Source organism: Cetorhinus maximus, chromosome 24 (assembly GCF_964194155.1).
Source record: "Cetorhinus maximus chromosome 24, sCetMax3.hap1.1, whole genome shotgun sequence".
In the NCBI taxonomy this organism is placed as follows: domain Eukaryota; kingdom Metazoa; phylum Chordata; class Chondrichthyes; order Lamniformes; family Cetorhinidae; genus Cetorhinus; species Cetorhinus maximus.
The window spans coordinates 21822640-21846278 of NC_135902.1; the positions used below are offsets into that span (position 1 = coordinate 21822640).

A 23639-nucleotide genomic window follows, 5' to 3' on the forward strand; every position below is an offset into this window, starting at 1 on the left:
CCTCTGCACCCTTTCCAAGGCCATGGCATCCTCGCTACAATGTGGTGCCCAGAATTGGACACACTACTCCAGCTGGGACTTAACTAGCGATTAATGAAGATTTAGCATAACTTCCTTGCTTGCATTGTGTTACCAGCTATCTGAGTATTTTTAATTCATTCATGGCATGTATGCATCGCTGGCAAGGCCAACGTTTATTGCCCATCTCTAATTGCCCTTGAGAAGTGATGGTGAGGTGGAGGTACACCCACAATGCTGTTAAGAAGGGCATTTCCGGATCTTGACCTATGTTTCCAAGTCAGGATGGTGTGTGACTTGTAGGGAAACTTGCAGTGGTGATGTTCCCATGTATCTGCTGCCTTAGTCCTTCCAGGTGATTGAAGTTGTGGGTTTGGAAGGTGCTGTCAAAGGAGCCTTGGTGAGTTCTTGCAGTGCACATTGTAAATGATACACACTGCTGCCACTTTGGGCCAGTGGTGGATGGCATGCTGCTTTGCCTAGATGATGTCAAGCTTCTTGTGTTCTAGAGCTGCATCATCCAAGCAAGTATACAGTATCCCATGACACTGCTGACTTGTGCTTTGGGGAGTCAAAAGGTGAGTTACTTGCTGCGGAATTCCAGGCCTTCGACCTGCTCTTGCAAACACAGTGTTCATATGGCTGGCCCAGATAAGGTTATGGTAAATAGTAACCCTCAGGCTATTAATGGAGGGATTCCATTAATGGTAATGCTGTTGAGCGGAAAGGGGAGATGGTTAGTTTCTCTCTTGTTGGAGATGGCCATTGCCTTGCATTTCTGTTGTGCGGGTGTTCGGCGACGCTGGTTACTGACTGTCTCTAAGCACTGGCTGATGCTGGTTATTGACTGTCTCTGGACACTGGGCGATGCTGGTTGCTGACGGTCTGGGCACCAAATGATGCAGGTTTCTGACTGTCTCTGAGCACTGGTGATGTTGGTTACTGACTGTCTCTGCGCACCAGATGATGCCTACTGACTGTCTCTTAGCACCGGGCGGTGCTTGCTGTCCGTCTCTGAGCACCGGGCGGTGCTTGCTGTCCGTCTCTGAGCACCGGGCGGTGCTTGCTGAGCCTCTCTGAGCACCGGGCGGTGCTGGTTGCTGACTCTCTGAGCACCGGGCGATGCTGGTTGCTGACTCTCTGAGCACCGGGCAATGCTGGTTGCTGACTCTCTGAGCACCGGGCGATGCTGGTTGCTGATGGTCTCTGAGCACCGGGCGATGCTGGTTGCTGATGTTCTCTGAGCACTGGGTGTTACTATTTATTAACTATCTCTGAATTTCTGCAGATTTGTTGCCCATTGGAATCTGGCAAAGTCAATGGCCGCTTATTACCAAGAATCTGGCCGAGCGGGGAGAGACGGGAAGCTCTCGTTTTGCAGAATCTACTACTCCAGGATAGATCGTGTGAACATCAGCTTCCTGATCAAGAAGGAGATGGCTCAGACCCAGGTACTGCGTCACCAGAGAGTTATCCACGGAAGTGTTGACCTTTCAGAGCAACACTTCTTGGCTGGCTCTCATCCCTTTTACTTACCCTAGATCCCCTCAAGCTTGAGTTCCATAACGCCCACCGTTTTTCTGATGGTGAGTTACAAGCTGGAAACTAACTGCCGGGTTTGACTGGTTCATATGTAAAATAACAAACCTGGAAGTGAGTTATATGCTGGAATCAAATCAAGGGATTTGAATGGTTTGTATATAGAATGACATGTACCTGGAAGTGAGTTACAGGTTGGAAACTAACTGAGGGGATTGGGTGATTTATATATATCAGTAAATATTAATCAGTATAGAAATTATATCAGTAGTATGCATCAGCCTACCACATTTCTTCATCTTGCTCTTCATGTACCCCTCATGCTTCCTCATCCCAGCTTGGCTTTCCAATCCCCCTTCTACCCTTCTGTCCAGGCCATCATTACCCTTCCATGCTGACGTGCCTTTTCTGCATGTTCCCAGTGAGGCACTTCACACTTGTCCTTATTTGCCTCTGGCTCACCTCTCGTACCCCAATTCTGGCGGCTGCATGGCTGTCCCTTTGGTAATGGTGCTGTGTCCATTATTTGGCTGCTCATTTTCTGAATGCACTGAGAACCTCTGTGTTCTCCTCTGTTTGTCTTAGGATAATTATTTTCTTGTGGCTTTTGCAGAGCAAAAGAGGATCCATAAAAAACTCCGACAAATCCTCCCTGGTGGGCTTTGAGATTCTGGTTTCCTTCTGTGAGCAACCAGGGTAAGTGCTTCCATTTCCTGTGTTTTCTGCACTTCTTCCCTGAATAACAGTTAACAGCTACCTTGGGAGTAAGTTACAGGCTGGTACCTAACCAAGGGGTTCAAGTCGTTTATATATATATATATAGAATACCAGATATCTAGGAGTAAGTTGCAGGTTGGAAACAAACTGAAGAGTTTGGGCGGTTTATGTCTGGAATAACATACGGCTGGGAGTGAGTTACAGGCTGGAAACTACTAAACAGGGATAGATATTTTATATGCAAATAGTGAGTAGCAGGTGTGAGTCACAGTCAATGTTCCCTCTTTTTTTGAGGTCCATGGCCCTTTTAATTTTTGTTGTGTAACTGTGGATGCACAGTAATTCAAAGGGGCCAGCTGACGCGTGTGTGATCTGTGCAAGAATTTTTGGATTTCCTCATGGCTGCACAGTCTAGAGGGAACTTTGGTCACACGTAGAATTTCACAGAGGGTATACTCAATTTTCATGAATGGACTTGTATACACTACAGGAAACTGACCAGTTAACACCTATCATGTGCACTCTATGGTGGAACATTGATCCATATAGAGTGTATATCTGTAAATATTAATCAGTACAGAGCTTACATTAGTAAATGTTAATCAATAGAGTGTGTGTATCAGTAAATATCAATCAGCACGTAATGTTTATCAGTAAATATTGATCAGAAGAGTATATATCAGTAAATATTAATTAGTGTATCAGTGTATCAGTAAATATTAATTAGTGTAAATATTAATTAGTGTAGAGTAATATCAATAATAAATATTATTAAATAAATATCAATAATAAATATCAATCAATAAATATTAGTGTAGTGTGTATATCAGTAAATGTGAATCAGTAGGGAGTGTATATCAGTAAATATTAATCATTATAGAGCTTATATCTGTAAATTATTTTAAAGTGTATATCAGTAAATATGAATCAGTAGGTAATGTTTCAGTAAATATCAATATAGTGTATATTTGTAAATATTGATCAGTATCGAGTTTACATCAGTAAATATTAATCAGTAGGGATGGTATATCAGTAAATATTAATCAGTAGGGAGGGTATATCAGTAAATATTAATCAGTAGGGAGGGTATATCAGTAAATATTAATCAGTAGGGAGGGTACATCAGTAAATATTAATCAGTAGGGAATGTATATCAGTAAATATTAATCAGTAGGGAGCATATATCAGTGAATATTAGTCAGTACAGTGTGTGTTTCAGTAAGTATTAACCAGTGTAGAGTTTATATCAGTATATATTGTTCAGGAGAGAGTGTATATCAATAAATATTAATCAGTAGAGAATGTTTATCAGTAAATGGTGGCATAGTGGTATTGTCACTGGACTAGTAATTCAAAGACCCGGGGCACCCGGGTTCAAATCCCCCCAGAGCAGATGGTGGAACTGAATTGAATAAAAATCTGAAATTAAAAGTCAAATGATGACCATGAAACCATTGTCGATTGTTGCAAAAACCCATTTGGTTCACTAATGTCATTTAGGGAAGGAAATCTGCAGTCATTGCCTGCTACATGCGACTCTAGACCCAGTAGATAGTATGCAATAGGGAGTGTTTGACTCTTAAATGATCTCTGAAGTGGCCTAGCGAGCCACTCAACTGTATCAAACTGCTAAACAGTCAATAAAAAGGAATGAAACCAGACAGACCACCTGGCATTGACCTAGGCACCAGAAATGACAATGGCAAACCCTGCCCTGTTGAGCCTTACAGCTTGGGCTGTAATTGGGCGAGCTGTCGCACAGGCTAGTTGAGCAACAGCCTGACATATTCACACTCTCGGAATCATACCTTACAATGTCCCAGACATCACCACCACCATCCCTGGGTAGGACAAATCCAGCAGAGGTGGCGGCACAGTGTTATACGGGAGGGAGTTGCTCTGGGAGTCCTCAACATCGACTCTGGACCAAATGGCACCAGGTCAAACATGTTCAAGGAAACCTCCTGCTGATTACCACATACTGGCCCCCTAAGCTCCACCACTTGGAGGAAGCACCAACAGTGGCTCAGTAGCACCACTGCTGACCGAGCTGGCCAAGTCTTAAAGGACATAGCTGCTAGACTGGGCCTGTGCCAGGTGGTGAGGGAACCAACAAGAGGGTAAAACATACTTGACCTCATCCTCTCCAACCTGCCTGCTGCAGATACAACTGTCCATGACAGTATCGGTAGGAATGACCACCACACAAGTCCTTGTAGAGACAAAGTCCTGACTTCACATTAAGGATTGTGTTGTGTGGCACTACCAGTATGCTAACTGGGATCTATTTTGAACAGATCTAGCAACTCAAGATGGCGCTGTGGGCCATCAGCAGCAATAGAATTGTACTCAACCACAGTCTATAACCTCATGGCCCAGCAGATCCCCCACTCTATCATTACAATCAAGCCAGGGGATCAACCGTAGTTCAATGAAGAGTGCAGGAGGGCATGCCAGGAGCAGCACCAGATATACCTAAAAATTAGGTGTCAACCTTGTGAAGCTACAATACAGGACTACTTGTGTGCCGAAAGGCATATGCAGCAAGCGATAGACAGAGCTAAGCAATTCCACAGCCAATGGATCAAATCTAAGCTCTACAATCCTGCCACATCCAGTCATGAATAGTGGTGGGCAATTAAACAGCTCACTGGAGAAGGAGGCCCCACAAATATGCCCATCCTCAATGATGGGGGAGCCCAGCACATCAGTGCAAAAGGTAAGGCTGAAGCACTTGCAACAATCTTCAGCCAGAATTGCTGAGTGGATGGTCCGTCTCAGCCTCCTCCGGAGGTTCCCAGCCACACAGATGCCAGTCTTCAGCAAATTCGATTCACTGGATAATGCAAAGGCTATGGGCCCTGACAATATTCCGGCAATAACACTGAAGACTTGTGCTCTGGAACTTGTGCCCCTAGCCAAGCTGTTCCAGTACAGCTACAATTCTAGCAATGTGGAAAATTGCCCAGGCATGTCCTGTACACACAAAGCAGGACAAATCCAACCCAGCCGATTACCACCCCATCAGTCTACTCTCGATCATCAGTAAAGTGATGGAACAGGTCATCACCAGTGCTATCAGGCAGCACTTGCTTAGCAATAACCTATTCACTGGCGCTCAGTTTGGCTAGGGCCACTCAGCTCCTGACCTCATTACACCTTGATCCAAACATGGACAAAAGAGCTGAACTCCCGAGGTGAGGTGAGAGTGATTGCCCTTGACATCAAGGCAGAATTTGACTGAGTGTGACATCAAGGAGCCCTAGCAAAGCTGGAGGCAAACTCTCCGCTGACTGGAGTCATACCTAACGCAATAGCCAGGCTTGGGCTGACAAGTGGCAAGCACTACACAATTGCCAGGCAATGACCATCTCCAACATGAGAGAATCTAACTATGGACCCTTGACATTCAATGGCATTACTATCGCTGAATCCCCCACTATCAACATCCTGGGCATTACCATTGACCAGAAACTGAACTGGACAGCAATATAAATACTATGGCTACGAGAACAGGTCAGAGGCTATGAATTCTGCAGTGAATAACTCATCTCCTGACTCCCCAAAGCCTGTCCACCACCTACAAGGAACAAGGCAGGAGGGTGATGGAATACTCCCCACTTGCCTGGATGAGTGCAGCTCCAACAAGACTCAAGAAGCTTGACACCATCCAGGACAAAGCATCCTGCTTGATTGGCACCCCATCCACAAACATTCACTCCCTCCACCAACAATGCACAGTGGTAGCAGTCTGTACCATCTACAAGATGTACTGCAGGAACTCACCAAGGCTCATTAGACAGCATCTTCCAAACCCATGACTGCCACCTGGAAGTTCCCTTCCAAGCCACTCACCTTCCTGACTTAAAAATATATTGTCATTCAATCACTGTCACTGGGTCAAAATCCTGGAACTCTCTCCCTAACAGCACTGTGGGTGTACCTACAACACATGGACTGCAGTGGTTCAAGAAGGCAGCTCACCACCATCTTCTCAAGGGCAATTAGGGATGGGCAATAAATGCTGGCCTAGCTAGTGACGCCCACATCCCATGAATGAAAAAGAAATTAGTAGGGAGTGTTTATCAGTAAATATTATTCAATACAGAGTGTATTTCAGTAAATACTAATCAGTAAAGAGTAATCAGTATATTGTATATCAGTAAATATTAATCAATACAGAGTATATATTAGTGAATATTAATCAGTACATATTAATCAATACAGAGTATATATTAGTGAATATTAATTAGTACATTGTATATCAGTAAATATTAATCAGTATAGAGTTTACATCAGTAAATATCAATACAGAGTGTATTTCAGTGAATATTAATCAGTATAGAGTCTTTGAGTAAATATTAATCAGCAGGGGGTGTATATCAGTGAATTTTCATTAAGTGTATCTCAGCAGATATTAATCAGTAGGGAGTGTATATGAGTAAATAGTAATCGGTATAGAGTGTATTTCAGTAAATATTACTCAGTAGGGAGGTTATATGAGTAAACATTAATCAGTACAGAGGTTATATCAGTAAATATTAATCAGTATAGAGTGTATTTCAGTAAATATTAATCAGTAGGGAGCATACATCAGTAAATACTAATTGGGTAGTTTAAACACATTTAATATGGTAAGGAGGCAGTGTTGGATAGCCTGTCTGTACTTAAATTTGATAATGCACCAGATCTGGATGAGATGCATCCTAGGATACTGAAGGAAGTGAGAGTGGATATTGCAGAGGCACTGTCCATAATTTTCCAACCTTAGACTTGGGTGGTGCCAGAGCACTGGAGAATGTGAAACGTTACGCCCTTATTCAAAAACGTGTGCCAAACTTGTGCAAATGAGGACTCCACAGATTTCAGACACTTGTACAATTCATCGTGATTTTTTAAATGTAGGTTCTTGCATTTGTATACAGTCATTTGCAGTAGTGTTCGATATCATTCCCAGGTTACAATCAAACACTGTACAATAGGCTGACAAATATGTTTAAGGAATGTTGTCTATTTTTCCAGGCAAATTTGTTAAATACATAACCTGTGTACCAAGTTTGTGTCAGTCTTTTCTATGCAGTGCAGGAGATGGGAGCCTGACGGAGCCGTCTCCTTGGTGTTGGTGGGTTGTACCCTGTTGGATTAAGTGTCTTAACTAGTCCGGCCATTCAATGTCTATTTGAGGACACCCTGAAAATACTTTCCCCAAGCTCTTGAAAGTGTTAGGGTTTTGTTGCCAGAGATTAGATTGTTGGGGGTTCCTGTTGCCTCAGTTGGGTTTTTTGGGATTAGTGTTGTCACTGTTGCATTGCTGGGGTGCCTGTTGCTGGGGGTCAGGTTGCGGGGTTCCTGTTGCTGACTTCTGGTTGCTACCAGTCATTTCTGCATGTTTAGTTGGACCTGGCTGCTGACCTTGGCCTTGAACAGAATCCATAAGTGATGGCGAATGAGACAAGAATTAGGAACATGACAATGAACGTGGCGATGACCACAAGTCCCCCCAGGGCCCATCTGTCGCTCAGCAGCCAACTTCTGGCCTTCTGCATCACTCCTGAGTCCAGGGATGACAGCTGTTCCATCGCAGTGCTGCAGGATAGAGACAGTAAGAAAAATGCTGCAACCTCAGGTTGTAGAGGGGCAGATCTAGTTTGGAGCAGGACGGGAAGCTGCCAGTGGGTGTAGAGCTTGCTGGGTGTCGGTAACAGGCAGTGATGGGCTAGCCTGGGATTTAAAAAAATTTTAGTTCCTGGTATGTATCAAGTTTTACCTGCACTATGCTTAAAGCATCAAGGTATTCATGCACTGGCTGGGTGTGCAAGGCATACGGGTAGAGGTGGAATTTTCTACCACTGTTTAGCTGTCTGATAATCGCAATAAAACAACCATGTTGTTGTTGGAGGTATAAGTAGACATGTCACACTGTGGTACATTGTGTGACCCTCCCGGGATAACTGTGTGACCCTGTCACCCCACCCTGAGGTAACTGCGTGACCCCGTCGCCCTCCCAGAGTAACTGTGTGACCCTGTCGCTCTGTCAAGGTAACTGTGTGACCCTGTTGCTCTGTCAAGGTAACTGTGTGACCCTGTTGGGGTAACTATGTGACCCTGTCACGCTCACAGGGTAGCTGTGTGACCCTGTTACTTTGTCAAGGTAACTGCGTGACCCCCGTCGCCCTCCCGGGGGAGCTGCGTGACCCCCCCGTCGCCCTCCCGGGGGAGCTGCGTGACCCCCGTCACACTCCCGGGGGAGCTGCGTGACCCCCGTCGCCCTCCCGGGGGAGCTGCGTGACCCCCGTCGCCCTCCCGGGGGAGCTGCGTGACCCCCGTCGCCCTCCCGGGGGAGCTGCGTGACTTCCATCCTCCTGGTGGGGCACCCATGTGACCCTGTCAGGGTAACTGTGAATCCTGTTGCTCTGTCATGGTAACTGTGTGACCATTGCACTCTTGGGGTAACTGTGACTCTGTTGCCCTGTCAGGATTATTCTGTGATTCATCGCCCAGTCAGTGTATCTTTGTGACCCTGTAGGGGTAACTGGGTGGCACCCATCCTCCTGTCAGGGTAACCATGTGACCTATCGCTTTCTCGGGGTAACTGTGCAATCACCCTGCTGGGGTAACTGTGCAATCTGTCACCCTGTCAGGGTAACTGTGCAATCTGTCACCCTGTCAGGGTAACTGTGCAATCTGTCGCCCTGTCAGGGTAACTATGCAATCTGTCGCCCTGCTGGGGTAACTGTGCGATCTGTCACCCTGCTGGGGTAACTGTGCAATCTGTCACCCTGTCAGGGTAACTGTGCAATCTGTCGCCCTGCTGGGGTAACTGTGCGATCTGTCGCCCTGCTGGGGTAACTGTGCGATCTGTCACCCTGCTGGGGTAACTGTGCAATCTGTCACCCTGCTGGGGTAACTGTGCAATCTGTCACCCTGTCAGGGTAACTGTGCAATCTGTCGCCCTGCTGGGGTAACTGTGCGATCTGTCACCCTGCTGGGGTAACTGTGCAATCTGTCACCCTGCTGGGGTAACTGTGCAATCTGTCACCCTGTCAGGGTAACTGTGCAATCTGTCACCCTGTCAGGGTAACTGTGCAATCTGTCACCCTGTCAGGGTAACTGTGCAATCTGTCACCCTGCTGGGGTAACTGTGCAATCTGTCGCCCTGCTGGGGTAACTGTGCAATCTGTCACCCTGTCAGGGTAACTGTGCAATCTGTCACCCTGTCAGGGTAACTGTGCAATCTGTCACCCTGCTGGGGTAACTGTGCAATCTGTCACCCTGTCAGGGTAACTATGCAATCTGTCGCCCTGCTGGGGTAACTGTGCGATCTGTCACCCTGTCAGGGTAACTGTGCAATCTGTCACCCTGCTGGGGTAACTGTGTGATCTGTCACCCTGTCAGGGTAACTGTGCGATCTGTCACCCTGTCAGGGTAACTGTGCAATCTGTCACCCTGTCAGGGTAACTGTGCAATCTGTCACCCTGCTGGGGTAACTGTGCGATCTGTCACCCTGCTGGGGTAACTGTGTGATCTGTCACCCTGTCAGGGTAACTGTGCAATCTGTCACCCTGCTGGGGTAACTGTGTGATCTGTCACCCTGCTGGGGTAACTGTGTGATCTGTCACCCTGTCAGGGTAACTGTGCGATCTGTCACCCTGCTGGGGTAACTGTGCGATCTGTCACCCTGCTGGGGTAACTGTGCGATCTGTCACCCTGTCAGGGTAACTGTGCAATCTGTCACCCTGCTGGGGTAACTGTGTGATCTGTCACCCTGTCAGGGTAACTGTGCAATCTGTCACCCTGCTGGGGTAACTGTGTGATCTGTCACCCTGCTGGGGTAACTGTGTGATCTGTCACCCTGCTGGGGTAACTGTGTGATCTGTCACCCTGCTGGGGTAACTGTGTGATCTGTCACCCTGCTGGGGTAACTGTGTGATCTGTCACCCTGTCAGGGTAACTGTGCGATCTGTCGCCCTGCTGGGGTAACTGTGTGACACCCATCGTCCTGTTGGGGTTACTATGTGACCCTGTTGGGGTAACTGTGCCACCCATCCTCCTGTTGGAGTAACTGTGTGACTCGTCGTTCTGTCGGGGTAACTGTGTGACCTTGTCACTCTGTTGGGGTAACTCTGACTTGTCGTCCTGTCAGGGTATCTGTTGGGGACCCTGCTGGGGGTAACTTGTGATCCCGTCAACCTGTCAGGGTAACTGTGTGACCCATCGCCCTGTTGTGGGATCCTGTCGCCCTCTATAGTGTGCCTACGTAGCGAGAGATCGAGTGTGTACTGAATTCTTTAAATCAAGAACAGCAGACAAAAGGAGACTGATCATTGAGCTGCAGTTTGAGGCTGTTTCTGGGTGACATGTTTCAGCCCCTCAAGGGAGAAGCTCATCTTTAAAATTGGAACCTACTTGTTCAGAAACCTCCCCGGCCTCTTTCATAAATTCTTTCAGTACAAGCTGAAAGTCAAAGTGACCTTTAGCCGGCACTCATGTGGGAAAATACTGGGCGGAGGTCTGCCTGCCTCTGTGTATAACCATTGACCACTGTGTGAGTAATATCTTCCTACAGGATAGCCTGTCCTTACCTGAAGTTGTTTTGTCACCGTGAAATGGTTGCCGCTGCTCAGCAGGTGTCTCCGCTTCCTCTAAATTCTGTGAATCTTTAGTTTGTGCTTTCACCTGAGCTACTGTTGGTTTGTTTGGGGTTAAATATTAACCTGCTGACGCTGCACCTGAAAAATGCTATATTCCTCAGCCACACCTGGCTCTGGCTAGTTCCCCTTTTGTAATTTTCTTTTATTATTAGGTGATGCAAACATGGGTGGAGACGACTAACATTGGCATGACGTTTAACCCTATGTCAGCTGTGGCTCAATTGATAGCATTGTTGCCCTGACTAAACTGACTGAAAGGGTGCTGAACTGTCAGAGCTGCAGTCTTTCAGATGAGGCATTAAACCGGAGCCCCGTCTGCCCTCTCAGCTGAATATAAAAGATCCACACCAGTTTCAAAGAAGAGCAGGGGAATTCTCCCCAGTGTCCCAATATTTATTGCTCAATCAACACATTACTGTTTTTGGGAGCTTGCTGCGTGCAACTTAGCTGCTGTGTTTCCTACGTTACAACAGTGACTACACTTTAAAAAAAATACTTCATTGGCTGTAAAATGTTTGATCATCTGGTGATCGTGAATGGTGTTATATAAATGCAAGACTATTTTTATTTTGGAGCACAGAGGGTTTTTGCTGAAATTTTACCTCCTATTCTTCATTCAGAAAGAATGATGCACTTTTTGAAGTGTAGTCACTTACAGGGAAACATCCCATCCAATTTGTACACAGCAAGGTCTTTCAAACACCAATGAGATAATGACCAGATAATGTGTTTTAGTGAGGAATGAATATTGGACTGGTCACTGGGGAGAACCTCCTTGCTCCCCTTCAAATAATGCCATGGGATTTTTTACATCCATTTGAGAGAACAGAAGGTGCCTCAATTTATTGTCTCATTTGAAAGACAAGCCCAGCTCCCCCTCTACACTGCTCTGGAGTTTCTGCCCAGATTATATGCTCAAATCTCTGGAGTGACACTTGAACCCGAAAATTTCTGAGTTTGAGGCTAGAGTGCTACCCACTGAATCAAGGCTGACGCCTTAAGAATAAAGCTGTTGAAGTGACAAGGCCTATAGTTCAAACACCAGTAAGGTTGGAAAGAGTAGGAGAGAAGACACAGGTAAATTGACCAATGGTTGTTTGATAATGCTAGGCTGGCATTAAAAAGTCTGCTGATTGTGGGAATACACCAGATCCACAGTTTTGAGGGGTCTTGGGGGAGCTGAAGGGATGGTGACGAATGAGTTAGAGTAGAAAGATGGTGTGATGAGTTTTAATTTTAATTGGATTTTCTGTTAACGAGCCTAAATTTCCCATAATTGAATACATGCTCCGGCAACCAGTCAGTGGTTGTATTGAAATAGGGAAACAACATAGCTTCAGATAAAAGCAAAATACTACAGATGATGTAAATCTGGAATAAAACAGAAAATACTGGAAAAACTCAGTAGGCCTGGCAGCATCTGCAGAGAGAAACAGAGTTAACGTTTCGAGTCCGTATAACTCTTCTTCATAGCTTCAGGCCACATAACTGTCTGAGTGAGTTTCACAGGCAGGGGAAACTGTGTTGCATTCTGCGGGAATTTTTTGCATTGTGTCAATTTGCCGCTCCACCTGTGTTAGTTGACAGTTTGCAGACTTTTCACACCCCAGCCCACAACACATCATGATGAAACCTGCATCTGTCTCATCCTCCCATTTGAATCCTCAGACAGAGCCCTGAGGCTGACTATACACCCTGTCTTAGTACCACTCAGAAGAGATCTGGTTAGCTGGTTTCCTTATCGCTGGGCTCTGATTCCTGTTCTTTCCATCAACCTGCTCCCAAATTGAGAGTTGGAGAAGGATTTTCCCCACTGTCTGGAATTGAGTCTGTACACCTGACCAAGTCCCGATAGCTGCCCTGTACACTTTCCAAGCTTGTTCACTTTTGAGTTCACCATCCAATAATTCTAACCCACCTGATGTTTCCCTGAGAATATCATTTCTCCACTTAATCTGAAAGTGGGACTTTGGGACTAGCTGATATTCTCATGCAGAGAGCCAGCAGGGATGCGACAGGTTGAATGGTTTCTTTCTGTGTTATAACCATTCTATGGTTCTGTCTTGTTTCTCATGATGTGGTAATTTTGGTCGTCTGAGTTTTCAAATTTTCATCAGCAGCAAAGCAAACCTCGGAAGTCAGCCCTGGTCCCTTCTCCATCCTGCTCTGCTCTGCTTTTGGTTTGGGGTAGAGCTGGGCAACTTGGACCAGTCAGACAGTTGTATTTTTTAGCTCATCACTTTATTGCGTGTTGCTATCAATTATTAAATATTTTTCATAGAGTGGTTTAGCCTCTCACTATGTAAATAGTTGATGGGCTGTTTTTCTTCTTTCATCACCAGAGGGTGCCATGCTACACTAAATTGAACCTGTTGTTTTTAATATCCTGGGTAACTGTAAATTTCATTGGCCAGCTGCATAGTAATTCAACATAAACTGATACAACTGATAAAATTATACACAGAACATGTTTAGATAGGAACATACGAAAGGTCAGGGTGCTAAAACATCAAGGCTCAGGATATTGAACTTCTAGTATATGGAATATCTAGCCAAGTTAAAGTTATGTTCTGGTCCCATTTACTGCCTGAAATTCCCTTTGATTGAGTTTCACTTGGAGTATATGCCAAAGTTCTGCACGAAAGGTTTAATTACCAACTTATGAGCAATAGTAAGTTTTGTAGTTGGGAGCAAGAAGTTACAAAGGGAATTAAATAGAAGAAAAGACTTGCATTTATATAAACTCAGGATGTCACAAAGCGCTTTACAGCTAATGAAGTTTACAGCTTTTGAAGTGTAAATAAAATTGTAATGTAGGAAGTGCGGGGCTAATTTGTGCACTGCAAGCTCCCACGCACAGCAATGTGATAATGACATCTGTTTTCTTGTGATGTTGATTGAGGAAGAATTATTGGTTAGGACACTGGGGCAAACTCCCCTATTCTTCTTTGAAATAGTGCTGTGGATCTTTTACATCCACCAGAGAGGGCAGACCTCAGTTTAATGTCTCATTGGGCACTTCACCTCAGGAAGTATATGTAAGGGGATGAAGCACAGATTCTTCAGAATGAATTGGGGGCTCGGGGGGTTAAATTATAAGGACAGCTTGCATAAATTTAGCTTGTTTTCTCTTGAGCTTAGAAACTTCAAGGGTGACCTAATCAAGGTCTTTAAAATATTAAAATGATTTGACAGGATAATAGAAACTATTTTCTGTGGTGGGGAATCCAAAATAAGGAGGCATAACCTTAAAATTAGAGCAAGGGGGTGAAGTTAGGAAGCAGTCCATCCATACACAGTGTAGTGGAAATCTGGAATTATCTCTCCCCCAAAAAGCTGAGGATGCTGGGGGTCATTTGGTGTTTTGAGGTCTGTGGTCAAGACTTTTGTTGGATAATGATATCAAGGGATATGGATCAATGACGGGTATAGACTAGCCTGTGGTTTTATAGAATGGCAGAACATGCTCGAGAGGCTCAGTGGCCTCCTGTTCCTTTGTGAAACCCGTAAGAAATTACTCGAGAGAGTGGAAGCAGCAATACTTATTGGAGGAGTTGTGTCAGGTTGGGTGAAGGTGCTGAGTAGGGTGCCATAGGAATTGGTGTTTGTAATTCACAATAATGATTTATGTTCAAGAACATAAGCTTGAATGTAAGCTGGTCAGACTTGCTGACAATACCAAGCAAGCTGAACTTGGTAATTGAGTACTGATTTCCATGGTGGGAAAGTGCTGTCTCACTAACAGTTGTAGGATGTGTGGTTGGGGAATACTACACCATACCTGGATTTCCTAATGTACCTTATAGGCATATTTTACTTATTGGGTGGGTTTTGGGTGATAAAGGGGTTAACCCTATTTGCATTCGTTGAAATTACTGTTTCAAGTTATGAGACTACACTATTAATTTGGTATTTGCAAAATGATCATCTTTTTTATACTTGTCTCTAGTGTCTAATCTTCCCCAAGAGTCTTGATGGTCTTACAGGTGACACACCTTTGACAGTGATTTCACCTTGATAATGACATAGATATTTTCCAACACTATCACCACGAAATGTAAAAACTTACCACAATTTTCCATTTCTGTGCATATACTAGAATGGTTTCAGGGATTAGCGACTTTAATATGTAGATAACCTGGAGAAGCTGGGGTGTTCTCTTTGGAGCAGAGAAGATAAAGGGCAGATTTAATAAAGGTGTTCAAAATGACAAAGGATTTTGGTAGCATAAATAAGGCGAAGCTGTTTCCACAGGCAGCAGGGTGACTAAACCAGGAAATTGGGACAAGAACCAAAGAAGGGGTGAGGAGATCTTTTGAGGCAGCAAATTGCTGTGATTTGGAATCCGCTACCTGAAAGGGTAGTGGGAGCAGATTCAGTAGTAACTTTCAAAAGGGCGTTGGATAAATACTTGAAAAGGAAAAATCAATGCAGGGCTATGGGAAAACAGAAGGAAAGAAGTGGGACTAATTGGAATGCTTGTTCAAAGTCAAGCACAAGCCATTAGGTTAAATAAGGCTTGTCCAACCTTATCGATTTTCACAATCGGAGGGAGGAGGTGGTGGGGGGTTGGGGTAATGAGCAAATTTCAGAAAGATAAGGTTTGGTACAACATTAAACATGAATTTCCAAAAAAAATTGACGTATTAAAAGAAACAATTTGCTGAGCAAAAAAAAAATCACAATAAGTTGACAATTTAAAAACATGTAATAAGCAAAGACGAGCATTAGAATGTGAAAGGGGAGAGTGTGTGTGCAGCTCATTCCCAGTCTCAGTGCTCACTCACCCATCCTCACACACACACACTCACCCATCCTCACACACTCACTCACTCACCCATCCTCACACACACTCACTCACCCATCCTCACACACACTCACTCACCCATCCTCACACACACTCACTCACCCATCCTCACACACACTCACTCGCCCATCCTCACACACACTCACTCACTCGCCCATCCTCACACACACTCACTCACTCACCCATCTTCTCACACACTCACTCACCCATCCTCACACACACTCACTCACCCATCCTCACACACACCCACTCACCTTTCCTCACACACACTCACTCACTCACCCATCCTCACACACTCACTCACTCACCCATCCTCACACACACTCACTCACTCACCCATCCTCTCTCACACTCACTCACCCATCCTCACACACACTCACTCACTCACCCATCCTCACACACTCACTCACTCACCCATCCTCACACACACTCACTCACTCATCCATCCTCACACACTCACTCACTCACCCATCCTCACACACACTCACTCACCCATCCTCACACACTCACTCACTCACCCATCCTCACACACACTCACTCACCCATCCTCACACACACTCACTCACTCACCCACCCATCCTCTCTCACACACACCCACTCACCTTTCCTCACACACACTCACTCACTCACCCATCCTCACACACTCACTCACTCACCCATCCTCACACACACTCACTCACTCACCCATCCTCTCTCACACTCACTCACCCATCCTCACACACACTCACTCACTCACCCATCCTCACACACTCACTCACTCACCCATCCTCACACACACTCACTCACTCATCCTCACACACTCACTCACTCATCCTCACACACTCACTCACTCACCCATCCTCACACACACTCACTCACCCATCCTCACACACTCACTCACCCATCCTCACACACTCACTCACCCATCCTCACACACTCACTCACCCATCCTCACACACACTCACTCACCCATCCTCACACACGCACTCACCCATCCTCACACACTCACTCACCCATCCTCACACACACTCACTCACCCATCCTCACACACACTCACTCACCCATCCTCACACACACTCACTCACCCATCCTCACACACACTCACTCACCCATCCTCACACACACTCACTCACTCACCCATCCTCACACTCACTCACTCAGTCACCCATCCTCACACTCACTCACTCACCCATCCTCACACACACTCACTCACTCGCCCATCCTCTCTCACACTCACTCACCCATCCTCACACACACTCACTCACTCGCCCATCCTCTCTCACACTCACTCACCCATCCTCACACACACTCACTCACTCGCCCATCCTCACACACTCACTCACTCATCCATCCTCACACACACGCACTCACCCACCCATTCTCTCTCACACTCACTCACTCACCCATCCTCTCTCACACTCACTCACCCATCCTCTCACACACTCACTCACTCACCCATCCTCTCACACACTCACTCACTCGCCCATCCTCTCACACACTCACTCGCCCATCCTCTCACACACTCACTCGCCCATCCTCACACACACTCACTCACTCGCCCATCCTCTCACACACTCACTCACTCGCCCATCCTCTCACACACTCACTCACTCGCCCATCCTCTCTCACACTCACTCACTCGCCCATCCTCTCACACACACTCACTCGCCCATCCTCTCACACACACTCACTCGCCCATCCTCACACACATTCACTCACTCACCCATCCTCTCACACACTCACTCACTCGCCCATCCTCTCACACACTCACTCACTCGCCCATCCTCTCACACACACTCACTCGCCCATCCTCTCTCTCACACACTCACTCACCCATCCTCTCTCACACACACCCATCCCCTCTCTCTCACACACAGACTCACTCACTCACCCTCACCCATCCTCATATGCGCTCATTCACTAACACACCCTCATACACACTCACGCACTCACTCACCTTTCCTCACGCATTCACTCACCCACCCTCTCTCACACTCACTTATCCCACACACAAACACTCTCACACTCTCATTCGCCCATCCTCTCTCTCACGCACACTCATCCACTCTCACATACTCACTCATTCACTCATCATCACCCTTACTCATACTCACCCGTCCTCTCATAAACACACTCACTCACTTTTCCTCATGCGCTCACTCATCCTCTCACCCACCCTCACTCTCGCCCTCACACACATTCACGCTGACACACAAACTCATTCACTCACCCATCCTCACATACACTCACTAACTCACACTCTCTCTCACACTCATTCACCTATCCTTTCGCACACACACATTCACCCATCCTCTCACATACTCACCGATCCTCTGTCATACTCACTCATCCATTCTTACACACTCAATCACTCACCCACCCACTCACTTGCTCACTCACACCCTCACACACACACAAACACACTCACCCTCACACACAAACTCATTCATTCACCCATCCCCAGACACAAACTCACTCACACTCACACCCATCCTTCCAAGCTCGCACCCATCCCCGCGCGAACACTCACTCATTAACTCTCACTCATTCACTCAGCCACCGTCACAGACAATCACCCATCCTCATGCACACTCACCCACCCTCTCTCACACCCACACATACTCACACACTCACTCACCCGTCCTCTATCAAACTCATTCATGAACCCTCGCCTGCACCCCCACTGGGCTGCGCCCCCACTCCTCCTCTCTCACTCTTGCACACATTCACACACTCATTCACCCTCACACACACCCCCCTCACACAGTCACTTACTCATCCACCCTCACTTGCTCACCAACCTTGTGCACACTCACACACAACCCCTTCACTCATTTAATTGACTGGATTAGGGGGTGAGTTAGTGGTGTAGGTGTGATGAGGAGAGACCTGGAGCGAAGCCTAAGGTCCAGAGGCATCCAAACGTAGATGCTCGTTGAGAGGAATGCCAAGGTGTGGCTGGAGCCGGGAGGGACATGGCTGGAATTGGGTTCAACCTACAGGAAAGTGTCCGGAGCCCTGGGAAAGCGTGGTGAGCAGAGGCCCCATGCACTCCAGAGTGTCCCTATCTTCACATACGGACAGTTTCTGGTGTATGCTGCTCCTCCAATCATAGCCTGTTTCTCTCCCATGTTTACTGCTGAGAGGCTCAAAAATGAGCTTATTAGCTGCAAATGCAGGAGAGAAACAGCTGTGATTGGTGGAGCAGTCCCCCACAGAAATCTTCAAACTCACTGACCCGCCTTACCAGCATTTTCACCAATCAATCCGGGGGTGGCCTGTATGCTGTGGGTTGGACAAGCCTAGGTTAAATGGCCTCCTTCTGTGTGGTCTGATTCTATCATTTCTGTGCTGATTTAATGCCGTTGAGCTCTCATAATTAACCCTGATCACAACTTGTTTCATGGAAAGCATGTTAAATATCCACTGTGCTTGGTAATTTCAGAAAATAGAAAATGTCTCAACTCCATACCAGTTTGTATTAAATCTTAGATCGAATTTGTTTGCAATTAAAAACGATCAACCAAAGCAAAAGGGCAATGTTCAAATGAGGAAACTGAAAACCACACAAGGGTTAACCTGAGCACTACATCTTCTGTGGCTCATTAGGCAATACAGAGAATGCCCTGCTTGGCCTCACTCAGTTTCTGTGGATGAACCTGATGAGCCCGCTCTGTTCTTAGGTGAGTTGGACAGGGTCTCGAGTTAACTTGCACCTCCACAGCATCACCCACCTCTGCTACTGCCTCAGCTCATCTACTGAAACCTTCATCCATATTGTCGTTACCTCCAGACTCCACTATTCCAATGCTGTCCTGAACAGCCTCCCATCTTGCACCTATGCAAACTTGAGGTCTTCCAAAGCACTGCTGCCTGTATCCTAACTCGCACCAAGTCCCTTTGCCCATAATCCCTATGCTCCTGGACTGGAAACATTTCAATTTTAAAATTCTCATTGTTTGAAAATCTCTCCATGGCCCCGCCCTTCCCTACTTCTGTAATCTCCTACAACTTTCCAAGGTATCTGCACTCCTCCGATTTCTGGCCTCTTGCTTCCTCCTGATTTTTTCTTCTGTAAGGGCTGCACCTTAGATGGCTGTACCTTCAACCATTTAGGCCCTAAGACATGGAATTGCACCCTTAGACCTCTCTGCCTCTCAATTTATTTGACCAGGTTTATGGCCACCTGACCGAAATATCCTTGTGTGCCTTGGTGTCATATTTTGTCGGATAACTCTCCTGTAAAGTGCTATGGGAGTTTTAATATGTTACAGGCGCTGTATAAATGCGAGTTGCTGGGTACATTCTGGATGAGTTAGCTGTGGGCCTTTGAATGTCTTTGACACATTCTCACAATGAATGGATTGGAACTGCCTGGTTTGGCTTCACACTTAGGGTTAGATCCACTAACGTGCAGTCATGCATCTCAGTGATAATTGTTCAAGCTGAGACATGGTTGTATCTATTTGCTATAGGGCAGTCCCATTGAGGGTTGGCATATTCTTTCACAGCTCAAGTTGCTGTTCCCCAAAAGTATAACACTTCCGCCACACCAGTGGTACACTTTCAAGCTTTGGCTGTTAACCCTGCCTTGCTGAGGTAAGCCCATTTGTAACATGGGTCACATTTTCATCCTGGGTCTGACTAGAAATAGTGAGGTTGTTTGTGTGCACTTGAATAGGACCCCTAAAATGGAAAAAAAAACTTGCATTTATATAGCACCTTTCACCACTTCAAGACATCTCAAAGCGCTTAACAGCCAAAATATACTTTTGAAGTGTAGTCACTGTTATAAGATGGGCAGCCAATTTGCACACAGAAAACTCCCATAAACAACAATGTAATAATGTCCAGATAACATTTTTTTTTAAGTGACATTGACCGAGGGATGAATAGAAGCGAGGTCACTGGGCAGAACTGCCCTACTCTTCTTTGAAACAGTGCCATGGGATCTTTTGTATCCATTTGAGAGGGCAGACAGAGCCTTGGTTTAATGTCTCACCTGAAAGACGACATATTTGATAGTTCAGCGCTCGCTCAGTATTACAGAGACATGTCAGCCTGAATTATGTGCGCAGGTCTTTGGAGTGAGGCTAGAACCCACAACTTTCTAAGAAAGGCATGAGTCCTACCACTGAATCACAGAAGATATCTATGACAAATTCATTATTCATCTTGAGGACGAAGACTGTAAATTCATACAATTCTGAATGTATAAGAAATACAGGGTCATTCTGGCTGATAACTGCCAGCTGCATTTAGTCAGTATCAGGTTTTTAAGATTATTAGCATTTCTTGACTTCAAAAACCTCAAAGTTGTGTGACAATGCACATGAGGTGGTTAAAGACAAAACTGAGCAATATTTTAATCTGCAAAGTTCCCTCATCAAACAATTAAACTCTGATTGACCTGATCTAGTATTTACTTAGATCCAATGTTCATTTTAACTGCAATTACATTAAAAGAAATCAATTTTACACAGCCCTATCTGAGCAGCAAAATTATGTACAAATATATTTGCATAACCTAAAGTTCCTGTCACTACAAAACTGTTTAGCAATTAATTTACAGTGAGTAATGCCACAGGAAATTTGCTAGCTGCCTATTAAATGTAGTATATCTATGTCGAGGAAAAGACAACTTCTTAATCATTAAATGCCGCCCCGCCCCAATAAGGGTGCTCAAAAACATCCTAATGGGTGTGCACTGCCATACATGCACCAACCATTTCTATTGATTTCAAAATCATAATGATCACTGGTTAAACTTAAAGGCTGAATATACAAATAATTAAATATGATTAGTTGTAGAAAGGGCCATCTAGCTTTTGAATAATGCGTAATATACAGTTGCTTAATAAAATGAATAACAGATTGTAAAGATGGTTTAGTGTATCACTGTAATTCAGTGTTAACAGAATTGCTGATTATTAAATTAAGGTCAAAATCAACTGTCTGAAACTGTCGTAAATTGGTGAGATTAATGGCAGGATTTTCCAGCCCCGCCTACCACCAGGATTGTCTAGTCCCATCGCAAGTCAATGGGCTTTTGACTGGGCCGCCGAATCTCCCACCGGGTCCTGTGTCCTTTCACAACGGAGCTGGAAAACCCGGACTAAGTTAGGATCAACTCCTTAGATAAGTTAAGGGCTTTGACTAGCCAGCACTATAGATAGATCACCTATACTGTGGTATAGGAATGTATACCGAGGCATGCTAAATCGCACTTTTACTACTGTAGCTTTTCAACCTTTCCTTTAACAGAGGATGCACTTTAACACAGTGCCAGATAAGAGGTGAGGTATTTATGTCCCACTGACAAGCTATGGTTTCCCCAGTTGATACAACCTTGCCCTTAATAGATTGAGTTGATCATCTTTCCTGGGTTGGTGGCATCAGCTTCTGAAATGCCAAGTTGAGCTTCTTCAGTGGTGGAGTTATCTATTCCACTCAGATCCCTGCTAAATGCACCTTGTGCCTTGCAACTGGGTCTGAAGATCACTGCCATAATTTCTACCTTCCTTGATCTCAGACAACTTATACGTTTAAGTGACATACTTATCTCTGCCAGCGACAGGCTGGTATGTCATTCAATCTGACTAAATTCTCTTGCTCTCCGTCCTGGATATACTTGGTACTTGCAAAGATGCCCATCCACATCTGCCTGGTAAAGAGTACTACATAAGACAAAGAGAATCTAAAAGAACCCTAGATTCTTACAACTAAACAAAAAGAACCTTAAGAGAATCTAACAGAGCTAAAGAAGATCCATTGAGAGACATGCCAAGCATCCTCTTATGGACCTTAAATTGGAGATGAATTGTGTCAGAAATTCTTTATCAAGTATCCTAGAAGACCTACAAGTTAATGAGGAATATATACCTAGGCATGCCACATCACACTTCTTCTCCTGTAGCTTCACAATCTTTCCTTTAACAAAGGGCACAGTGGGGTGACATATTTACGTTCCAATAATGAGCTATTCCTGAGCACAGCCTTTAATACTGACTTCTCTTTATTATTGATAAGGAAAGTTTTGTTTGAATAAGTCACCTTTTGTTGAATTAATTTTGATTTCCAGCTTCAGTTTTAACTATCAAGTCCTTTTTGAGACCAAATTTCAGGCAGTTTACAGGCCATTTTCCTTACAGGAACTCGGACATCACATTCCAGATGTCAGACTTTAGATGCTATGTTGTTTTACAAATGTAAAGCAGGCTTACAGTTCCAGCAATGGAATATTCGGGTCTTGCTGATCTTATAAGTTAATGTACTCCTCTCATCCCTGAGGTTTACGCTCATAAATGTTTCCTCCAGTCTCCCCTTCATGCTCAATGGCTTCTAATTACAGGGGACATGTCGTGATTCCTGGAATTAATTACCTGCCAGTCAGATCACCAGTCTGTGTCTCTAGTCTTTTATGGGTGTTCAACAGTTTGGCTTTGATTGTTATGTGGCAGTGATGCCATCCAATGCTCTTGCAATTTGCCTTTTACTTTAACTGCCGTGCCTCTTATTTCATGGTTGTGGTATTTCACTGTTTATATTCATTCTGTGCTAAGACCTCTAGTTCTGGGGAGCCAATCTCTGGTTTGTGTGGTGCTTTTTTGGCAGAGATGATGGGAGTGAGATGTGCTGAAGCTGGGCCTGATGGCTTTGTTTGCAATTTCCATGTGGAATAAACTCCAATTTCCATGTGGAGTTTCATAAATAAGAGACGCTTGGTGAATTGTAAAATAATATTTCCTGTTTCCTGAGAGAGTTGCTGTGGCAATTAAACAGTCTGCCAACTTTCTGCCAGTCGCTAAGAAACAGCAGGATTTATAATGGTAACACTGGTGCTGTGGGGCCTCAATGCAATGTCATGGATGAACTTTGTGTTTGCTTACTGTCCATGATCAGTGTGTTTTGTATGTGAGGTGTGTGTG

General features: G+C 45.2%; 1 protein-coding gene across 6 annotated transcripts in view; it reads left to right on the top strand.

Moving 5' to 3' along the window:
• recql5 (RecQ helicase-like 5) overlaps window positions 1-23639 on the top strand; it is a 106487-nt gene that overhangs the window by 30338 nt on the left and 52510 nt on the right. For all 6 annotated transcript variants that reach the window (XM_078570855.1, XM_078570849.1, XM_078570850.1 and 3 more), the window contains 2 exons: window positions 1307-1469; window positions 2171-2253. In XM_078570855.1, coding sequence (XP_078426981.1) covers window positions 1307-1469; window positions 2171-2253 — 246 coding nt within the window. The remainder of the gene's footprint in view (window positions 1-1306; window positions 1470-2170; window positions 2254-23639) is intronic.